This window comes from Sesamum indicum, linkage group LG1 (genome assembly GCF_026168435.1).
Source record: "Sesamum indicum cultivar Baizhima isolate 11 linkage group LG1, ASM2616843v1, whole genome shotgun sequence".
NCBI classification, from domain to species: domain Eukaryota; kingdom Viridiplantae; phylum Streptophyta; class Magnoliopsida; order Lamiales; family Pedaliaceae; genus Sesamum; species Sesamum indicum.
This window is the reverse complement of record NC_142657.1, coordinates 14,202,259-14,219,813: the sequence shown is the minus strand read 5'-3', so window position 1 is coordinate 14,219,813 and position 17,555 is coordinate 14,202,259. Positions and strand designations below refer to the sequence as shown.

At 34.5% G+C, this 17,555-nt stretch overlaps 4 protein-coding genes across 12 annotated transcripts; 3 read left to right on the top strand and 1 right to left on the bottom strand.

Moving 5' to 3' along the window:
• Positions 1-2,505: 2,505 nt before the first annotated feature.
• LOC105160999 (3-ketoacyl-CoA synthase 6) lies at positions 2,506-4,190 on the bottom strand. The gene has a single exon (XM_011078549.3). The coding sequence runs from the start codon at positions 4,145-4,147 to the stop codon at positions 2,657-2,659; it is 1,491 nt and encodes a 496-aa protein (XP_011076851.1). The 5' UTR covers positions 4,148-4,190; the 3' UTR covers positions 2,506-2,656.
• Positions 4,191-9,366: 5,176 nt separating this feature from the next.
• On the top strand, positions 9,367-11,620 carry LOC105160993 (homocysteine S-methyltransferase 1). Its single transcript, XM_011078541.3, has 7 exons — positions 9,367-9,750; positions 10,015-10,071; positions 10,247-10,452; positions 10,558-10,687; positions 10,817-11,020; positions 11,107-11,178; positions 11,256-11,620. The coding sequence occupies exons 1-7, from the start codon at positions 9,571-9,573 to the stop codon at positions 11,391-11,393; spliced, it is 987 nt and encodes a 328-aa protein (XP_011076843.1). The 5' UTR covers positions 9,367-9,570; the 3' UTR covers positions 11,394-11,620.
• Positions 11,621-11,764: 144 nt separating this feature from the next.
• LOC105160955 (zinc finger BED domain-containing protein RICESLEEPER 1) lies at positions 11,765-16,423 on the top strand. 9 transcript variants are annotated; one of them, XR_847731.3, is made up of 6 exons: positions 11,765-11,991; positions 12,620-14,589; positions 14,665-14,732; positions 15,638-15,840; positions 15,927-15,998; positions 16,076-16,423. XR_847731.3 is itself a non-coding variant. In XM_011078517.3 (4 exons), exons 2-3 carry the CDS (start codon positions 12,636-12,638, stop codon positions 14,721-14,723), a joined length of 2,013 nt encoding a protein of 670 aa, XP_011076819.2. In that variant the 5' UTR covers positions 11,765-11,991; positions 12,620-12,635; the 3' UTR covers positions 14,724-14,732; positions 14,970-15,428. The 9 variants fall into 9 exon arrangements, 2 of the variants coding, with proteins under 2 accessions (XP_011076819.2, XP_011076827.2); XR_016064595.1 differs by adding an exon at positions 14,970-15,143 and having other exon boundaries at positions 15,696-15,840; positions 15,927-16,423; XR_016064593.1 differs by adding an exon at positions 14,970-15,143 and having other exon boundaries at positions 15,927-16,423.
• On the top strand, positions 14,971-16,213 carry LOC105162110 (homocysteine S-methyltransferase 1-like). Its single transcript, XM_011080057.1, has 4 exons — positions 14,971-15,143; positions 15,696-15,840; positions 15,927-15,998; positions 16,076-16,213. The coding sequence occupies exons 1-4, from the start codon at positions 14,971-14,973 to the stop codon at positions 16,211-16,213; spliced, it is 528 nt and encodes a 175-aa protein (XP_011078359.1).
• Positions 16,424-17,555: the final 1,132 nt, after the last annotated feature.

Here is a 17,555-nt window from a genome sequence, read left to right as displayed (position 1 = left end):
GCAAGTTTCAGAATCAAGTGATACAGTAATAACGTACCTTGTCTTGCCTAGATTTAGCTATATGCACAAACACGTGTGCATCTACGCGCCCCCATATAATAATAATAACAATAATAATGATAATTATTATTATTATTATTGTTGTTGTTGTTGCACGCTATTTCCACGTATATATAAAAAAATATAGTGTGGGATGAAAAGAAAAAAAATTATAAAAAGATACAAAAAGTAATGAAGTGATGAAAAAGAAAGAAGTATGTGAGAAAAGAAAAATGTGGGTAAAGTAAGAAAGAAAAGAATTATAATTATAGGTTTATTAAAAATATGAAAGCTTGTAAGAAAAAATAAATATGGAGAATGTGAGAGAGAAGAAATTAATGGTAATAGGATTTATTAAAATTATGAAAGTTTGTGAGGGTTAAAAATATAGAGAAAAATGTAGTAGTGGGTTGAGGTATAAAAAAATTATAATTGTAAAATAATTAAAATTAATAATATGGACAATTTTGTTTGAACGAACAAAATGAATGAAAGGGTAAAATGGGACAATTAAATATTGTTACGATCTATGGATTTTCTATTATAATAGTATCGATAAAAGAAGGGTAAACTACATTTTACCATACGAACTATGTTCGTTTTTACACTTTGCCATCGAAACTTTTTATGTGTCAAGTTAACATCTCAACTTTACGAAATTTGCATTTTGTCATATATAAAGGTTTTCTTTTGTTGATTTTTTGGCCGAAAAAAATCACATACTGGCGTATGTGAAAAATATTACATCACATAATCATTAAATATCATACATGCATTGCATGTGATTTTTTGACAAAAAGTTCGGCAAAGTACAAAATTTTGTAAAATTGAGATGACAAGTTGATATAAAAAAAAATTAAATGCTAAAATATAATATCGGTGATAGTTCAGATAGCAAAATTAATTAACCCTAATAGAAATATGAAAAGTGAGAATATATATAGGTAGTTCACATGACATTAATTCCATAAGATCTTCTCGAAACTTAATTTTAATTGTTTTGTCTTAATTATCTCTTGAAATAAACAATTCTCTGAAGAAACTTATAAAATTTTAATATGAAAAATTGTAGCTAGCTTATATGATCAAATTAAAGAAATTTGTTAAAATTTCAAAATAAAATAAAAATCTCCTCATATATATGACACCAAACACAGACACATGCACCTGCTGCTGGCCTCTTGATTATTTTAAAAATTAATTGCAGAAAGAGGCATCCTCCTATTATTCCTATATATGTATATACACACACATGAAAAAGTAATTTGAATACGTACGTATACGCACGTACGGTTACTTTAAGTTTGAATGTTGAAAGAACATGACATGCAAATATTATTTTATTCACATCTAATTATGCTACCACTCAAATCCAACTCAAAATAAATAACCACTAGTGATGAATATGATCAAAATTTCAAAACTTGTGCTGATCAGATATATAAGTTTGTGCAGTGACAGTAAAATTCTTTATTAAGGTAATAACACTAGAATATATATATATATATATCTAAAGATTCAAGTACCAATATGTATATATATATATATATATAGATGTAAAGAGTATTAAATTGTTGTTGCTGCACTTTTTCTTTCTTCTGACTCTTTGCCTTTAATAAATTTTGCTCTTTCTGCAAAACAATAGTATTAAATTGTTGTCAGGTGTATGGTTCTTTTTTTTCTGTGAGGTGTATGTTTTTTTTTAAAATTCAGATACGTGTCCACTCACACACATTATTAATTAATTTTGAACTCAATATCTCTACAATAAAATATTGAGTTTCAAATTATCGGGCGTTCCCTAAAAGACACATGTATGGTTGAGAGATCACATATGAGTGATAAAGAAAATCAAGTCACTTAGCTGAATTTATTCATTTATTTTTGACCAAACCAGTAGCAGTCATGTACATATAATGCTCATCAAACTGAGATGAGAAACATACAGCGCTGCCTAGTGGTTCCGTACAGTTCCTCTACACTTACCAAGCTTGCCCCGCCCTATCAACCCTTAATTCTTATCCTTAAATTTAATTTCTTGGGCAACTTTGTGTACCTAGGTTGGTGAAGAGAAGTAATGAGTTCATAAAATTAAAAATTAAAATGTCAGAACTTCCTGGGCAACTCCATTCATTTTGATCATATTAGTTAACATTATCTTATAAGTAGTTTCACAACCTTAATTTATCCGACAACTTAAAACTTAATGTTGAATAAACTTCAGCACATTTCAACCATTTCTTATAACATCTGTAATCACTTGATTATGATATCATAAGTTTATCGAAATCGAGGACACTTAACCCTCTGCGTGAAAGTTATAATCTATATATACTAACTAGTTCTGAATTTAGTTGTATGTTGTAAGGTTTACTACTACTCGTGTTAAGAAATATAATCGAAGACTTGGGAAATCTCAGTTGCAACTAAATTATGGACAAATTCATTCATAAAATTATAAAGATATAATAGAAAGTGCAATTCTATTTCAGTGGATAAACTGGCTAGCTCAGTACAAAGATCCTTAAACCTTTTGGTTGAAACACAAGGTCCTTACATAGAAATCCTCAACACAATGTTTGAGCATTTTATTCCTTCAAGCAAATAGAAAATTACACTAAAGCTTGACGACTTCAGGGATGTAAACTGGATACTTGTCAATGCAATCAGCCCAGGGCCCTTCAACCGGCGTCTTGATCGTCCGGTTGCACTTCCACACGGCGCTGTTACACTTAAATCCACTGCCGAACGCTATCTGCCACACTCTATCACCTTTCTTCATTCTCCCCTTGGACTCAATGTAACTCAATTCATACCATAATGAAGATGAAGAAGTATTTCCAAACCTGTGTAACGTCATTCTCGACGCCTCCACTTGCTCCTCCGTCAGCTGGAGGCTCTTCTGCAGCTCGTCGATCACAGCCCGGCCTCCCGCATGGATGCAGAAGTGCTCAAAGGCCTGCTTGAAGTCCGGAATATATGGCTTCAGCTTAGAGTTGAAGATTTTTCTTCCAATAAGTGAAAGAGCAAAGAGAATTTGCTCTGATGCAGGAAGAACAAGAGGGCCTATTGTAGTTATGTTAGACTTCAAAGCCTCTCCAGCTATAGCCATGAGGTCAATATTCAACTTTATCCCAACATGACCTTCGGGATCTTCTTCTTGTGATATGCATCTGTATGATTTATCATCAGCTCCTTTATGGGTTCTGACCACATGAGCCAGTCGGTACTTTGCACGGCGGCGATCTGCCCGCCGGTTGGACAAGAGAATGGCTGCGCCGCCCATTCTGAACAAGCAGTTGGGAAGGAGCATGGCTCTTTCTTTCCCCAGATAGATGTTGGGGGTGAGAATCTCAGTGCTTATAACCACAGCATTTGAATTGGGGTGGTATTGGAGAAGATCTTTCGCTAAATCAATGGATATCAAACCCGCGCTGCAACCCATTCCGGAAAGATTGAAACTCTTTATGTTGCTTCTCATTTTGTACTTATTAATGACCATGGCAGTTAAAGATGGAGTCGGAGAAAAAAGACTGCAATTCAAGATCAGTATATCAACGTCTTTAGGCTTGAGGCCTGTTTTCTGGAAAAGAGAATCCATGCAAGAAAAGATGACAAACTCAGCTTCTTCTCTTGCATGCGCCATGTTTGGTGATGGAGGGATATAATGAATGGCAGGCGGCAAACAGGTTTCTTCCCCGAGGCCTGAGCGTTCGAGGATTTTCATTTGGAAATGCACACTTTTAGGCTCGGTGAATAATGCCAGCTTCGCGTGTTCCATGAAACCAGCAAAGGAGACCCGGAGGCTGCGTGGAGGCTTGAACAAGGCGTAGTCGACTAGGTATACGGTTCGAGGCCTTGACATGAAGAAGAAAGTTAAGGAATAGATGACGAGGAATAAGGAACATATGATGTGAACTAAGGTCAAATGCATTGAGTTCCATAGTTGGAGGATTTCTTCGGGGCTGGTGTTAAGGGCTTGGATTGAGAGAGCGAGCATGATAGGGATAAGCAAGAAGATGAGGAAGTGGTTTACGAGGTATTGGTATCCTAGTTTGACGTACTTGAGTTTTACTGATTGTGAGAAATCCGGCATTTGTGGAGCCATGATGGTTGTTTGTTTGTTTCAATTGGAAGAGAATTGGGGGGCTGGGGGAAATATAAAGGGGTGAGAACATTTATGATGGGAGATTGGTGGGCAGCTGAGATGGTTAATGAAGGGCGTGTGTGGATATTGCTCATTGGCAAAGCACCAAACCAAGCAGTTGATTTGGAGTAGCTGTACATACAACTAGCTAGCTGCATGCTGCCTGCAGTGCTAGAGGCTTAAACACTCTCATCTATGAGACAATGATCTGCAGAGTTGGAACTTGGATTGATGTTTCTACAGTATTAAATATAACGTAGTTGGGGTAGGCTGCAAATTCTTCACTTTTTCAACTTTCTCATTTATGAATTTAAGAGAGAAGGTGAAGGGGTGTTTGCAATAGCTTGTACTTGCTGATAAAATTATAAAAATAAAATAAAAATTGAGAAATAGTTGGCATTTGTTGTAATTAAAAAACAATAATAATAATTAATACAAAAATTAAGTGGTAGTTTTTTTATTTATAAATATATAAAGTACATATAATATGGTTTTCTACAACTTAGTAACAAAAATTTTGTTTTTATTATCATGTACACTACAAAAAAATAGTTTGATAGCAATGAAAAAAGATTAACCTTGAAGTAATTAGTGAGTAAAATTATCATTACTAAATCACATTATTTAATACAATAATTTACTTGCTAGTACTTAGCAACAAAAAATTATTGCTAACTAATTAACAACGAATTGTTTACAAATAGTATAGTTTCGTAATCGAAATTTTACTTACTAATTAGTTCGAAACTAACTTTAACATCAATTTTTTTTATAGCTAATTTCTTGTAGTGTCAATATAATTGAGATGGTAACAACCTAGCTTGTTAAAAGGTTTTTATTAAAATTAAGTCCTGTTGAACCGAACCAATCATACAATAAGTGTATAATGTACTTGATGCAAGCAAAACATGTGGTGCTCGGCCAATTTGGAGTGAAAAACGGTGAAATGAGTGCTACATTAAAAATGTGTAAAATGAGTGAAGATGAGGTGTTATTGCTCGATTTTTGTGCACAAGAAAAAAATTGATAACGAATCAAAACTTAAATCACCAAAGTACAATATTCCTTTAAGCTAATATGGTAGCATAAAGGTGAAAAAATTGTAGTAGGTAGGCTTAAAGTGTCAAAACATCAAAACATGCCCTCTTCCGTTGCAAGAGCTCTCTATTTATAGGCGACAATAAGTTGGTTGGACAAGATCACGAATTTGGGGAAGCATGATATAATTTTGGTGATTTTTTTCTTTTTAGTTATTTTTTCTTTGTTGTAGATGGGTTACTAATCATTTTGTATATTCTCTCTCTCTTTTTAATAGGGTTGAGTGAAAATATATATTTTTTGATATAGTTATTGAAGATGATTTATTTTAGGAAAAAAAATGCAAAACACCCCCAATGATATCCAAAATGAGTAAATTAACCTCTCTGGAAAAAAAAAATTATTTTTCTGTATTTTATAAAATAAAGCAAAAATTACTTTTCAAAGGAGGTGGTGTGTTATACGTACCTTTTAATGAGATTTTGATTGATTTTTTAAGAATAAAATATTATTTCATATATAAATATATATAATGATATTATTATACTATATATATTATATATTATTTATAATATATGCATATCTTTATTATTTTTTTTTTAAAAAAAAAAAGCTAAGCCCCGCCGCCGCACCTTCCCCTGCAAACTCTTCTCCTTCCCCCTTTCCTTTCCCCACAGTTCAGCTCTCACACCTCCATCTGCACCTCCCCTCCGACGCCTACTCCTCCCCGTGCCCAATGTCGCTGTCACCGTTGCCGCCCTCCACCGCCATCCACCGTCCCTCTCTTTCTCTCTGTGTGTGTATATATATAAGTATATATAATATATTATATATAAATAAATCATATATGTATATACATTTATATATTTCTAAAAATATATTTTACATAAAAATATAAATTTTGAATCCAAACCATTGATTCGAATCAAAATAAGATCTGGACCATTGATTTACTAGTTAAATTTAGACCTTAGTTTCAAATCAGATCCAACAGTTCTTAACTAATGTTACTAATGTAATTTTATAATTTAAAATTAAAAAAAGTAAAAAAAAAAAAAGCGTGTGCACCTAATAAAATCGCGTAGGGGTAACACAAGAAATTTATTATTTTATTTCACAAGGGATAATTTGCTCATTTTAGACATGATAAAAGGCCGTATGTATTTTCCCCTTTCTTTTAGTGGTGCATTATTATAGAGGTTGTAAATGATTTATTTTAGTAGATGCTTTAACTGTTAGATTGTATTTAATAAACCTCCATATTTGAAGCTTGACCTTTGAAGTTATCCTTTTTCCTTTTCTGCTTCACTATTAGCTCTTAGGTAAGCGTTGAACATTTAGTATATAGCTGCTGAGCTTTTAAAGAAAGCCCGACAATCTCATAAAGGAATACGATGTGTGACAATGTTTCAATTTTGTTTGATCATGTCCTTCATTTTCCATCTTACAATTCTTTTCCTATTTTGCCATTTAAATTTTGTTGTAGATGTTTTTTTTTTAATTTTTTTTATTTTTTTGTTGTTAATGTCAAATAGATGTGTTCAATGTATTGAGGTGAACGAGGATGATGATAGTATTGATAAGGTGAATGAGTGTTGATGATAATTATAGATTAGGATCTAGAATATTATTAACGATATTTTAAAATTAAGTTAACTATCGATTTAAAGATTTTAATTAAAGTTAACTATCATATTAAAAGTTTCAATTAAATTAATTTATTTAAGTTAGTCATCAACTTAAAATTTCAAATAAACTTATTTAACTAAATTAGCCATCGATCAACTTAAAAGTTACTACTAAACTAATTTAATTAAGTCAATCATCAATTTAAAAGTTTTAATTAAACTAATTTAACTAAATTGGCCATCAACTTAAAAGTTTTAACTAAATTAATTTAATTAAGATAACTATTATCTTAAATAGTTTCTTTTGTTTTCATGATATAGTTTATTTTTTTACTCAAAATTAATATTTGTTTTTTTTTTTAATTTGATTAGGAGGAATCGCGCACCTTCACTTATTGAACAGTTTGAGAAGTGTTGGAAAGGCAAAAAGGGCAATTGACCTGACTCGAGAGCTAGGATGCAGTGGCAAGTTTATATTCTTTAAAATAAAATCAAAGTAAATAATTTAAATTATCTTCAAGTTATTTGCTATTTATATTATTCTTAATTGTATAGGAAAATTTTTGAAAGTAGAGTGACGATTGGGACATTGTTTTTTATTTGTCCGAGTCATTTTTTAGCACTTTAGATAATGATTAACCACTATGGTTGGAGGCAATTGAAGAAATAAAGAAGAGCAAAATTTGGTGTATGGGTTGGAAAGCGAGGTTATCCACTTGTTTTACCTCGACTAACACTACTACTCTCAATCTAGTGCTGGAACATGACGGATTAAAGTTAATGTACAAGTTGTTTCGTGAAAACAAAACAATGGGTCGGAAATAAAGCGCACAAGTAAACAAATACAATTGCTAAGGAACCTAGTGGTGAAAAAATTGAGTACGACGTTAGAAGATGTGCGCAAATCAAAATATAACTCCAGTGACAATGATTTACCATCCCGATCTGACCAACCATCTTTCGATGATTGTGAAAATGATGATGAACCCTTTTATTAAATTTGCATGTTTGAAACTTTATACTTTTATTTAGTGGATATGTATTGAATTATTTTTTCTATATTTTACAAAAGTTGTAGAAAAAATATAATAAAATTCGTTGCAAAGTTAATTCGGTGAAAGGCAAAGATTTGACAATGTAACCACTATAGCAACTGACAGTTTTTTGTGCCAAAATTTGGTACGAACAGAAAAATAGAGGAGATTATATGGATAGTTTTTCATGGCAAAATAATTTTGCAATAGATTTTATACTAAATGCGTTGCTATGACATAATTTTTAAGACCGCATTTGTCGGTAGTAAATATACAGCTTTTGCTTTTAAGATGCATAGCTGGCACTTGCCAGCTCTATCTTAATTAATTTATAAATGACCATCCATTTTATGCTTCTGTATACCAACCTATCATTATGTAGAGTTGGACATTTTCAATTATTTGCAGTTTGCAAATCAGAAAACAATAAATCCACTTCATTTCCTCCCTCCATTTTAGGGAAAACTTTTCCACCTATTAATTTTTTCCTATTACAAATTATAACATCTCATACGCACTTAATATATATACACGTGAACACAATATCAATTCCTAACTTAAAATGACATAATTTTTATACAACAAAAATATAATACAATTTAAAGTAAACCCATCCATTTTTTTTTTCTTTAAGATGAAGTATTATAAGCACATATATTTAGTTCAAATCCCCATATTCAGATCTCCATTGCTTCATCTTCAAAATCGGGAACCCCGTTATCTTTTTTTTTCCTTTTTGGGATAAATGTAAATTTTATTAAGATAAAGAGAACCCATTATTGTACACATAGCCTTATAATAATTTGATAATTAAGCTAGATAATAAAGCTGATAATTCCTCTATGATAATATATATATAATGAAACATATAGGATAAGGGGCTCATGATCCCTAAGTAATAATAGCAATAACCAAAAACTTCTTGAAGGGGCAGCAAAGTCAAGTAGTTCTAAATCTGGTTTAGAAACATCAAGAACCAAGATAGATACCTAGTTCGAATCTAACATCTACATCTAAGGTGGGTGTGTAATCAATACATGTCCATCTTTCTTTCCACGCAATCAAGGAATTGAAAAGAAAAGAAAAATGACATCTCATCTACCAAAAAGATTGTAGGTGAAATGGACCTACATACACTAACAAGAGACGGAGTAATTTGAAAATTTGGAATAGACACGTAATAAAATTTATGTTGTAATACATTGAATGTATAAACATTTGACATATGTATTGTTTATTGTATAATGGTGTATGTGGTTGGGATCTTCTTAATCGAGCCCGACGTCCACGCAAAAGCACAGGCGACAAGACTAAAAATGCAGATAGAAAAATAAGAGAAAAAATGGGTCAAAGCTGAAATTAGCCTTGTCCAATTTAAGAAGTGGAACAAAATGCAGAAGTAGTCTAAGTGAAGGCCAAGTAAGAACCTGGAACCATAATCCGTCCGCGTTCACCACTCTCACACGCACACGCCTTTCCTATTATTTAGACTCTCTATCATTACTTAAAAGCATCAACCTTTTATGTACCAAATACACGTACGCATTCTCCAATTACACTTTCATCATCCCCACTTTCGAAAATAGCCGCTTGACGTGCCCGTTTAATTGTTTTTCCCAGGTCACTAAATTCGTCGTTTTTCTTTCTAATTTGTGGCTATAACTAGAGAGAGAGAGAGAGAGAGATGGGGAGAGTGAACGGCGATGTGCAAGAAAATGTGTTGCTGGATCTGATAAAGAAATCGGGTGGTTGCGCCGTCGTGGACGGTGGTTTCTCAACCCAGCTGGAGATTCATGGCGCCTGCATTAATGACCCTCTTTGGAGCGCCCTTTGCCTTATTAAAGCCCCTGATTTAGTCAAACTGGTATGGTCCATATATATTCATTTCTGTTATGTCCATACATTCTTGTCTATGTATATACGTAGATGCATATCTAGTTTAAAAGCCTTTTCGGTTCAGGTCCTCGTATAATCAAACGTATGCCATTGCTATGGGTATTTGCCATCAGTCTTGAATGATGATTGTGTATACACATAATTTAATGACAATCTTGTCCCCTGTTTTCAAGATTAATTAATTACATGAAAATTCGACAGACTCAATCGAACTTTCGTCTGATGCATGCAGGTACATTTGGAGTACCTGGAAGCGGGTGCGGACGTACTAGTGACTTCATCTTATCAGGTTTCAACCATTTTACTTGAATCTTTTTTATCTTGCAAAAATTCAGGAACATGGCAGTATTAGACATGTTTTAATTGATTAATGCTCGTTTATGACAACTCGCAAGCACCATTATAATTCCAATATCCGAAGATACTAGTAAGAATATGGTTCTGAATAGTTTCTGAATAAACAGGCAACTATACCAGGATTTCTTTCCAGGGGATTGTCCCTGGAAGAAGCAGAGTCACTGCTTACCAAAAGTGTGAAACTCGCTGTTGAAGCCCGTGATAAGTTCTGGTCCTCAGGAAAGAGGAAATCTGGACATAATTACAACAGGGCCCTGGTTGCAGCCTCCATTGGAAGCTATGGTGCATATCTTGCTGATGGTTCAGAATATAGGTTGGTACACATAGCAAACACAACTTGCAAATTTTGATTCTTGGTTCAAAATTTCGGGTTTTAAAAGGTTAAGTTCAGTTTATATAATAAGTTTGTTTCTTTCAGCGGGAATTATGGAACGAATATAACCCTGGAGAAATTAAAGGATTTTCACAGGCGCAGGCTGCAAGTTCTTGTGGAAGCAGGCCCTGATTTGCTTGCTTTCGAGACCATGCCTAACAAACTGGAGGCTCAGGTCTGCTTATCTATCCATTTTTCATTCTCTTTTGATTTCATGGGTGCGTGTGACAAAACCTGTTTCATATATCAGTTTGCAAATGCTGTACTGAGACTTAATTAAGATTGCAAATTGCATGATGAGCAGGCTTGTGTGGAGTTGCTGGATGAAGAAAATGTTCCGATCCCATCCTGGTTCTGTTTCAGCACAGTTGATGGTGTAAACGTCTCCTCAGGGGAAAGCTTTGAGGAATGCCTTGACATAATTAACAAGAGTAGCAAAGTTAGTGCAGTTGGTATAAACTGCGCACCGCCAAATTTTGTTCTAAGCCTTATAAAGAGATTCAAAGAGGTGAATATTTAAAATATAAGTTGATGAAACACGAGTTTTTGAAAATTCTAAGTTTCACAAAACCTGACATGAAAATGTATTTGCAGCGTACTGCTAAGGCAATAGTTGTCTATCCCAACAGCGGTGAGACATGGGATGGCACTGCTAAAACATGGCAGGTGGGATAAACCATAACAACAGCAATTGTTCAATTCCAAGTATAATCTAAAACTATTGATTGAACTTGTGTTTTCAGCCATCAAAATGTGTTCATGATGAGTTTGAGCTGTTGGCGACGACATGGAGAGATGCTGGAGCTAAGCTCATAGGTGGCTGCTGTCGGACTACGCCTTCTACAATTCGATCAATTTCTAGAGTTCTCAAGGACAACTGACTTTTTGAACTAGGAGCTGATAGTTTCTATTTTTGTAATAAATAAATTGTAAAAAAAAATTAAGTTTGGTTGAAGGAAAAATAGGAAGTTCAGGAAAACGGTTTAATCCTTACCATTTTACTGATAACAGTTGGTAAAGGGATCTGATTGTAAGTTTTGGTTTAATCAATTTAATTTAAGAATTTTGAAATGGAAATTATAAATTAATAACTTTTTATTTTTGTTTATTTTCGACAAAAGCTGATAAAGACTAATTTCTAATTGTTGTAGACACTCCATAATTGCTTTGTATTGATCGAATGAAAATAATACCAAAACTGGCACCAGGCCCACATATTTTGGATCTGTATGGACTCGACCCAACAGAGATAAGCCCCAAAAAAGCTCACTCAGTTTAGCGGGTTGGCGCCTTCGGAGAGAACTAGCTCTGTTTCCTCAGATCCTCTTCTTCCACCTAACCAGAAGAGTTTCTCTCTTTCTCCCTCACACACAACACACACTCGAGGGACACAGAGCTTTCTCCGGTCATCCACGGACGCAAAGCTGCGTTGAAGAAACCTTAATTTGCCGACAAATTGAAATACCGTCCAGTTTCCATGTAAGTTAGCCTCTTTCTCTCTCAAAAGTTGGGGGAATTTGTGATGGATTGATATGCATAATTTGGGTGGTCTACATGGTTATACACGAAGTCCGAATTATGGGTTGCGTTTGTTTATTGAGAGAGAGCACGGGTGGTGTTAGTCGGGTCAGGTTCCGATCCGGTATTAGGGTTTATTTTAGTAGTTCCTGATTTGGCCCATTTTGTCATAGACTACGGGTCGGTTCATTTATTTATATATATAAATTTTATGAAAAGGCTGTAGCTTTATCAGTGTTAAGGTTTCGGGTTTTACAGTAAACACGAGACGGGCCAAATTATGATCTGCTATTTTGCCACTAACGTTTCAATATAAAGTGAATATGCATTATTATTAATCCCAGAATTCGCTTTTTGTTTTAGGCTATTCATCTCTTATTTATATAATGCTGGTGTTTCGAGTCAACATTCAGGTTCAAATGATTTGGTGTCCTTTTAGGACTGAACCTCTTTTTTTGTTTCCTTCCTTTTTTGCTTTTAATAAACTACAACGTCCAAGAACAATGTGAATCTATTTTCAAAATATAGTTTGAGGCGTTCCTTTGTTAGAACTTACTTTTGTGGCCTGTTTGACGGATTTGGTCAGCAGATAACATTATGGACTGATGGAGATCTCGGAAGAAGCTGTGATTGTAAATTCTAGTAGACTGAAATCTGTTGTATGGAATGATTTTGACAGAGTTAAGAAAGGGGAGACGTTTGCAGCTATATGTCGGCACTGTAAAAGAATACTTAGTGGGTCAAGTACTAGTGGAACATCTCATTTGAGAAATCATTTGATCAGGTGTCGTAGAAGATCAAACCATGATATAACTCAATTATTAACAAGGGGAAAGAGGAAGCAAAACACCCTTGCGCTTACCAGTTTCAGTTATAATCAAGCTCCAGTAAAGAATGAGGTAGTTACTGTTGCGAGTACAAATTTGGAACAAGGGCTAAAAGTTGGAAATATTAACACAGGCAGTGTCAATTTTGATTACAGGAGAAGTCAGCTAGATCTGGCACGGATGATTATAATGCATGGATATCCCCTGGGCATGGTTGATGATATTGGTTTCAAGACACTTGTTCGAAACCTTCAGCCCTTGTTTGATCTAGTAACAGTTAGTGAAGTTGAGGCTGACTGTATGGAGATCTATAAAAAAGAGAAACAAAGAGTGTATGAAGAGTTGGATAAATTGCCTGGAAAAGTCAGCCTTACTGTTGATAGATGGGCTACTAATGGAGGCACAGAATATTTATGCTTGATAGCTCATTATATTGATGATTCTTGGGAACTAAAGAAGAAGATTTTGAACTTTTTGGTTGTTGATCCTACCCAGGCAGAAGACTCGCTTTCCGAATTAGTCATGACAAGTCTTAGGAATTGGGATATCGATAGGAAGTTGTTCTCATTGACTATTGACAATCGTTCGACCTATGACAGAATTGTCCATAGAATCAGAGACCAACTGTGTCAGCACAGGTTCCTTATGTGTGAAGGCCAATTATTTGATGTGCGATGTGCAGCAAGTACTGTTAAGTTATTGGTCCATGATGTCCTGCAAACATCAGGTGAGATAATCAATAAAGTTCGTGAAACCATAGGATATGTTAAAGGTTCTCAGGGAACACAAGAAAAGTTCAATGAGATAGTACAATTAGTTGGTATTAATTGGCAGAAGGGCTTGTTCATTGATAAGCCATTTCGATGGAACTCAACATATATGATGCTTGAAGCTGCGTTGGAGTGCAAAGAAGCCTTCCCTCAACTGCAAGAACATGATCCTGGCTTCTCAATGTGTCCATCTGGTTTAGATTGGGACAGATTGAGGGCTATTACCAGCATCTTGAAGTTCTTTCATGAAGTTTTTAATGTCTTTGTGGGACGCAAGCATATTACTGCAAATTCCTATTTTGCTGAGATTTGTGATATTCATTTGCAGTTGATTGAATGGTGCCAGAAATCAGATGATTTTATTAGCTCTTTGGCATTGAAATTAAAATCAAAATTTGATGAATATTGGAAGAAATGCAGCTTGATTATGGCAATTGCAGCCATCTTAGATCCACGGTTTAAGATGAAACTGGTGGAATATTACTACCCACAAATCTACGGCGATAGCGCTCCAGATTGCATAGACATTGTCTCCAATTGTATGAGAGCTCTTTACAGCGGTCATGCTATCTATTCACCATTAGCTGCTCATGGTCAAAGCTCAGCTTCTGAAAGTAGTGGTAGTATTGTTAAGGATAGACTTACTGGGTTTGACAGATTCCTCCATGAAACTTCACTTAGCCAAAACACAAAATCAGACTTAGACAAGTATTTGGAAGAACCGCTCTTCCCCCGCAGTGTTGATTTTAGTATACTAAACTGGTGGAAAGTTCACGAACCAAGATACCCTGTGCTTTCCATGATGGCCCGCAACATATTGGGGATTCCAATTTCAAAAGTTGCACAGGAATCCCTGTTTGATACTGGAGATAGGGCCCTTGATCATTGTTGGAGCTCACTGAAATCAGATACTTTACAAGCTTTGATGTGTTCTCAGGATTGGATGCGCAATGAATTAGAAGGTAGATGTCTTTTGCGATATTTTGACTTTTTCAATATTATATAGCTGCTGCTTACAGATGCTCTTCATACTGCAGTAATTGATTCCAAAAGTTCCGGAACTCCTGTTTTTGCCTTGCGCTATGATACAAATTAGCAAATCCTGGTATGGTTTCTGATTCAAATGCCATTTATAAATTTTTTCTGAGTTTCTTCTTGGAGATCCTACATTTGTTTTCTCATTTTCTTGTGTCAGGCCTTATCTTGTAACTTCCTTGTAAACTGCAAAATAGTATCATGGTCAGCATAAAGAGGCAGTAATTCGTTTAGCATTAAAGCTATATACTTACTAGCATTTGACATGGACTTCTTACCTGTATTATAGAACGCCCAATTTTTGTAGGATGAGGTTTGGAATTAAGGCCCTCAAGCGTAATTCCTTGAGTGCTTGCCATTTTGCTCACGGGATAGAGGCTGAAAGAGAGGCTATCTGTAGTTCAAACCAAGCACTCAAAGATTTTCGACAAGTTTGGGGGCAGTTGCTGTTGGTGACTGGTGATCAGGGTGTGAGACATAGGTTAATGTGCTTTTCTGTTAATTTATCTGCCTATCATGGAGAGAAGAAAGTTAAGAAACAGTGGAGACTGGAAAATTCATCCAATACAACACTTAATGAAAGTCTGTTTAAATTCCAGCTATTTCTAACCCCTGTTAGATGAATCTGGCATGAGATGCATTGAACAGATGTTATAGGTTTTTTATGATAAGGTGGATGCCAATATTTGTCCAAGCTTTGTCATTTTGCCAATAACTAGTGCATAGTTGCAGGAAATTTTAATTTAATACTGACATTTTTAGGTTACATTGAACCTAGAAGTGAAATTATATATTTCTTTCTCCATGTCAAAACTAACCTTATTGTTGAATGCATATGTTATTCAGTTTTGTAAGTTCGAGCAATCTGAAATCAGTCTTTTTCCTCTCTTTGACTTGATTATATGTACTAGGAAATTAATGAAAAGTGATCGTTTGTGCGTCTAAAATTAAGATTGCAAATTGCATGATGAGCAGGCTTGTGTGGAGTTGCTGGGTGAAGAAATGTTCTGATCCCATCCTGGTTCTGTTTCAGCACAGTTGATGGCGTAAAAGTCTCCTCAGGGGAAAGCTGTGAGGAATGCTTTGACATCATTAACAAGAGTAGCAAAGTTAGTGCAGTTGGTATAAATTGCGCACCGCCAAATTCTGTTCTAAGCCTTATAAAGAGATTCAAAGAGGTGAATTTTTAAAATATAAGTTTATGAAACACGAGTTTCTGAAAATTCTAAGTTTCACAAAACCTGACATGAAAATGTATTTACAGCGTACTGCTAAGGTAATAGTTGTCTATCCCAACAGCGGTGAGACACGGGATGGCACTGCTAAAACATGGCAGGTGGGATAAACCATAACAACAGCGATTGTGCAATTCCAAGTATAATCTAAAACTATTGATTGGACTTGTGTTTTCAGCCATCAAAATGTGTTCATGATGAGTTTGAGCTGTTGGCGACGACATGGAGAAATGCTGGAGCTAAGCTCATAGGTGGCTGCTGTCGGACTACGCCTTCTACAATTCGTTCAATTTCTAGAGTTCTCAAGGACAACTGACTTTTTGAACTAGGAGCTGATAGTTTCTATTTTTGTAATAAATAAATTGTAAAAAAAAATTAAGTTTGGTTGAAGGAAAAATAGGAAGTTCAGGAAAACGGTTTAATCCTTACCATTTTACTGATAACAGTTGGTAAAGGGATCTGATTGTAAGTTTTGGTTTAATCAATTTAATTTAAGAATTTTGAAATGGAAATTATAAATTAATAACTTTTTATTTTCGACAAAAACTGATAAAGACTAATTTCTAATTGTTGTAGACACTCCATAATTGCATTGTACTGATCCAATAGCTTTCGCTACAGCCTTGATCGCTCAGATTGGCAGTAGATGTGCTCTACCCTCAAACATTCATCAGGAGTGGACTGGCAATGAGGCCTTTAGACATCTCGTAATCCAACCGGAAAGATCCATTGACCTTTAATTAATATATTTAGGTACAATCAAACCTCCTACATACACCTTCCCTGTTGTGGCTGTCGGGCAAAACAATTAATGAATGCCATGTTCCTTATTCGGAGACTTGGTTGTTTGGTTTCAATTTGATTTGATGCATTTGCAATTTACGGGACATTTGGTGATCACTGGCAGTTTTGTGGAACTGTTTAGGGACATTTGGTGCATTTACAATTTCAAAGATAGTTTTGTGGAACTTTTTCCTCAAACAAAACAATAGCCTCAGATATGGAAGAGAAGTATTGTCTTTCTCTATGGCCATTTTGCTTATATCCTTCCAATATCACAAATTAATCATGCAATAGGTCAAAGCAAATGTACAAAATATTATATTAGTCTATAACAATATATTTCCAACACTATATGATCCATTAATCTATCACACCATAATCACATAATGGGTAGTCAATGTGCCCTTAATCCATATAAAATGAACATATTAAATTTTAGTTTCTAAAAGTAGGTTTGTCATTTTAATCTTTCATGGCAATTTAAAATATATAGAATGCATCAATGTTAATAATTAATTTGGCCGAGTGTAATGGTAGATTAGAGCATAAACTATGCACTTGAGTTATAATATAAAGGGATAATTATACTCCCAACCCCTTAAATTTGGTGTAATTATACGTAGACCCTTTATAGTTTGAAAAATTATATCTAAGACCCCTGTGGTTTGTTGCCGTCTAATAAATAAATCCTTCCGTTAGACAAAATTCTCAAATTTGCTGATATTATCAAAAGAATCATATAAAGATTTATATTTAGCGCTGATTGATTTATTACTAATTTATTGCAAATTAAAGAAATCTTTTAATGATCGTTACCCTCATACGTCTTCACACATTAATGTGAAGTATATAGTCACCATAATAAGGTAATTTAG

Excerpts from the sequence above, each read along its gene's own strand:
- LOC105160999 (XM_011078549.3), bottom strand. The coding sequence starts at position 4,147 with ATGGCTCCACAAATGCCGGATTTCTCACAATCAGTAAAACTCAAGTAC.
- LOC105160993 (XM_011078541.3), top strand. The coding sequence starts at position 9,571 with ATGGGGAGAGTGAACGGCGATGTGCAAGAAAATGTGTTGCTGGATCTG. Across the intron at positions 9,751-10,014 it reads CCCCTGATTTAGTCAAACTG|GTACATTTGGAGTACCTGGA; the intron begins GTATGGTCCATA and ends TGATGCATGCAG. Across the intron at positions 11,021-11,106 it reads TTATAAAGAGATTCAAAGAG|CGTACTGCTAAGGCAATAGT; the intron begins GTGAATATTTAA and ends ATGTATTTGCAG.
- LOC105160955 (XM_011078517.3), top strand. The coding sequence starts at position 12,636 with ATGGAGATCTCGGAAGAAGCTGTGATTGTAAATTCTAGTAGACTGAAA. Across the intron at positions 14,590-14,664 it reads GATGCGCAATGAATTAGAAG|TAATTGATTCCAAAAGTTCC; the intron begins GTAGATGTCTTT and ends TTCATACTGCAG.
- LOC105162110 (XM_011080057.1), top strand. The coding sequence starts at position 14,971 with ATGAGGTTTGGAATTAAGGCCCTCAAGCGTAATTCCTTGAGTGCTTGC. Across the intron at positions 15,841-15,926 it reads TTATAAAGAGATTCAAAGAG|CGTACTGCTAAGGTAATAGT; the intron begins GTGAATTTTTAA and ends ATGTATTTACAG. Across the intron at positions 15,999-16,075 it reads GCACTGCTAAAACATGGCAG|CCATCAAAATGTGTTCATGA; the intron begins GTGGGATAAACC and ends TTGTGTTTTCAG.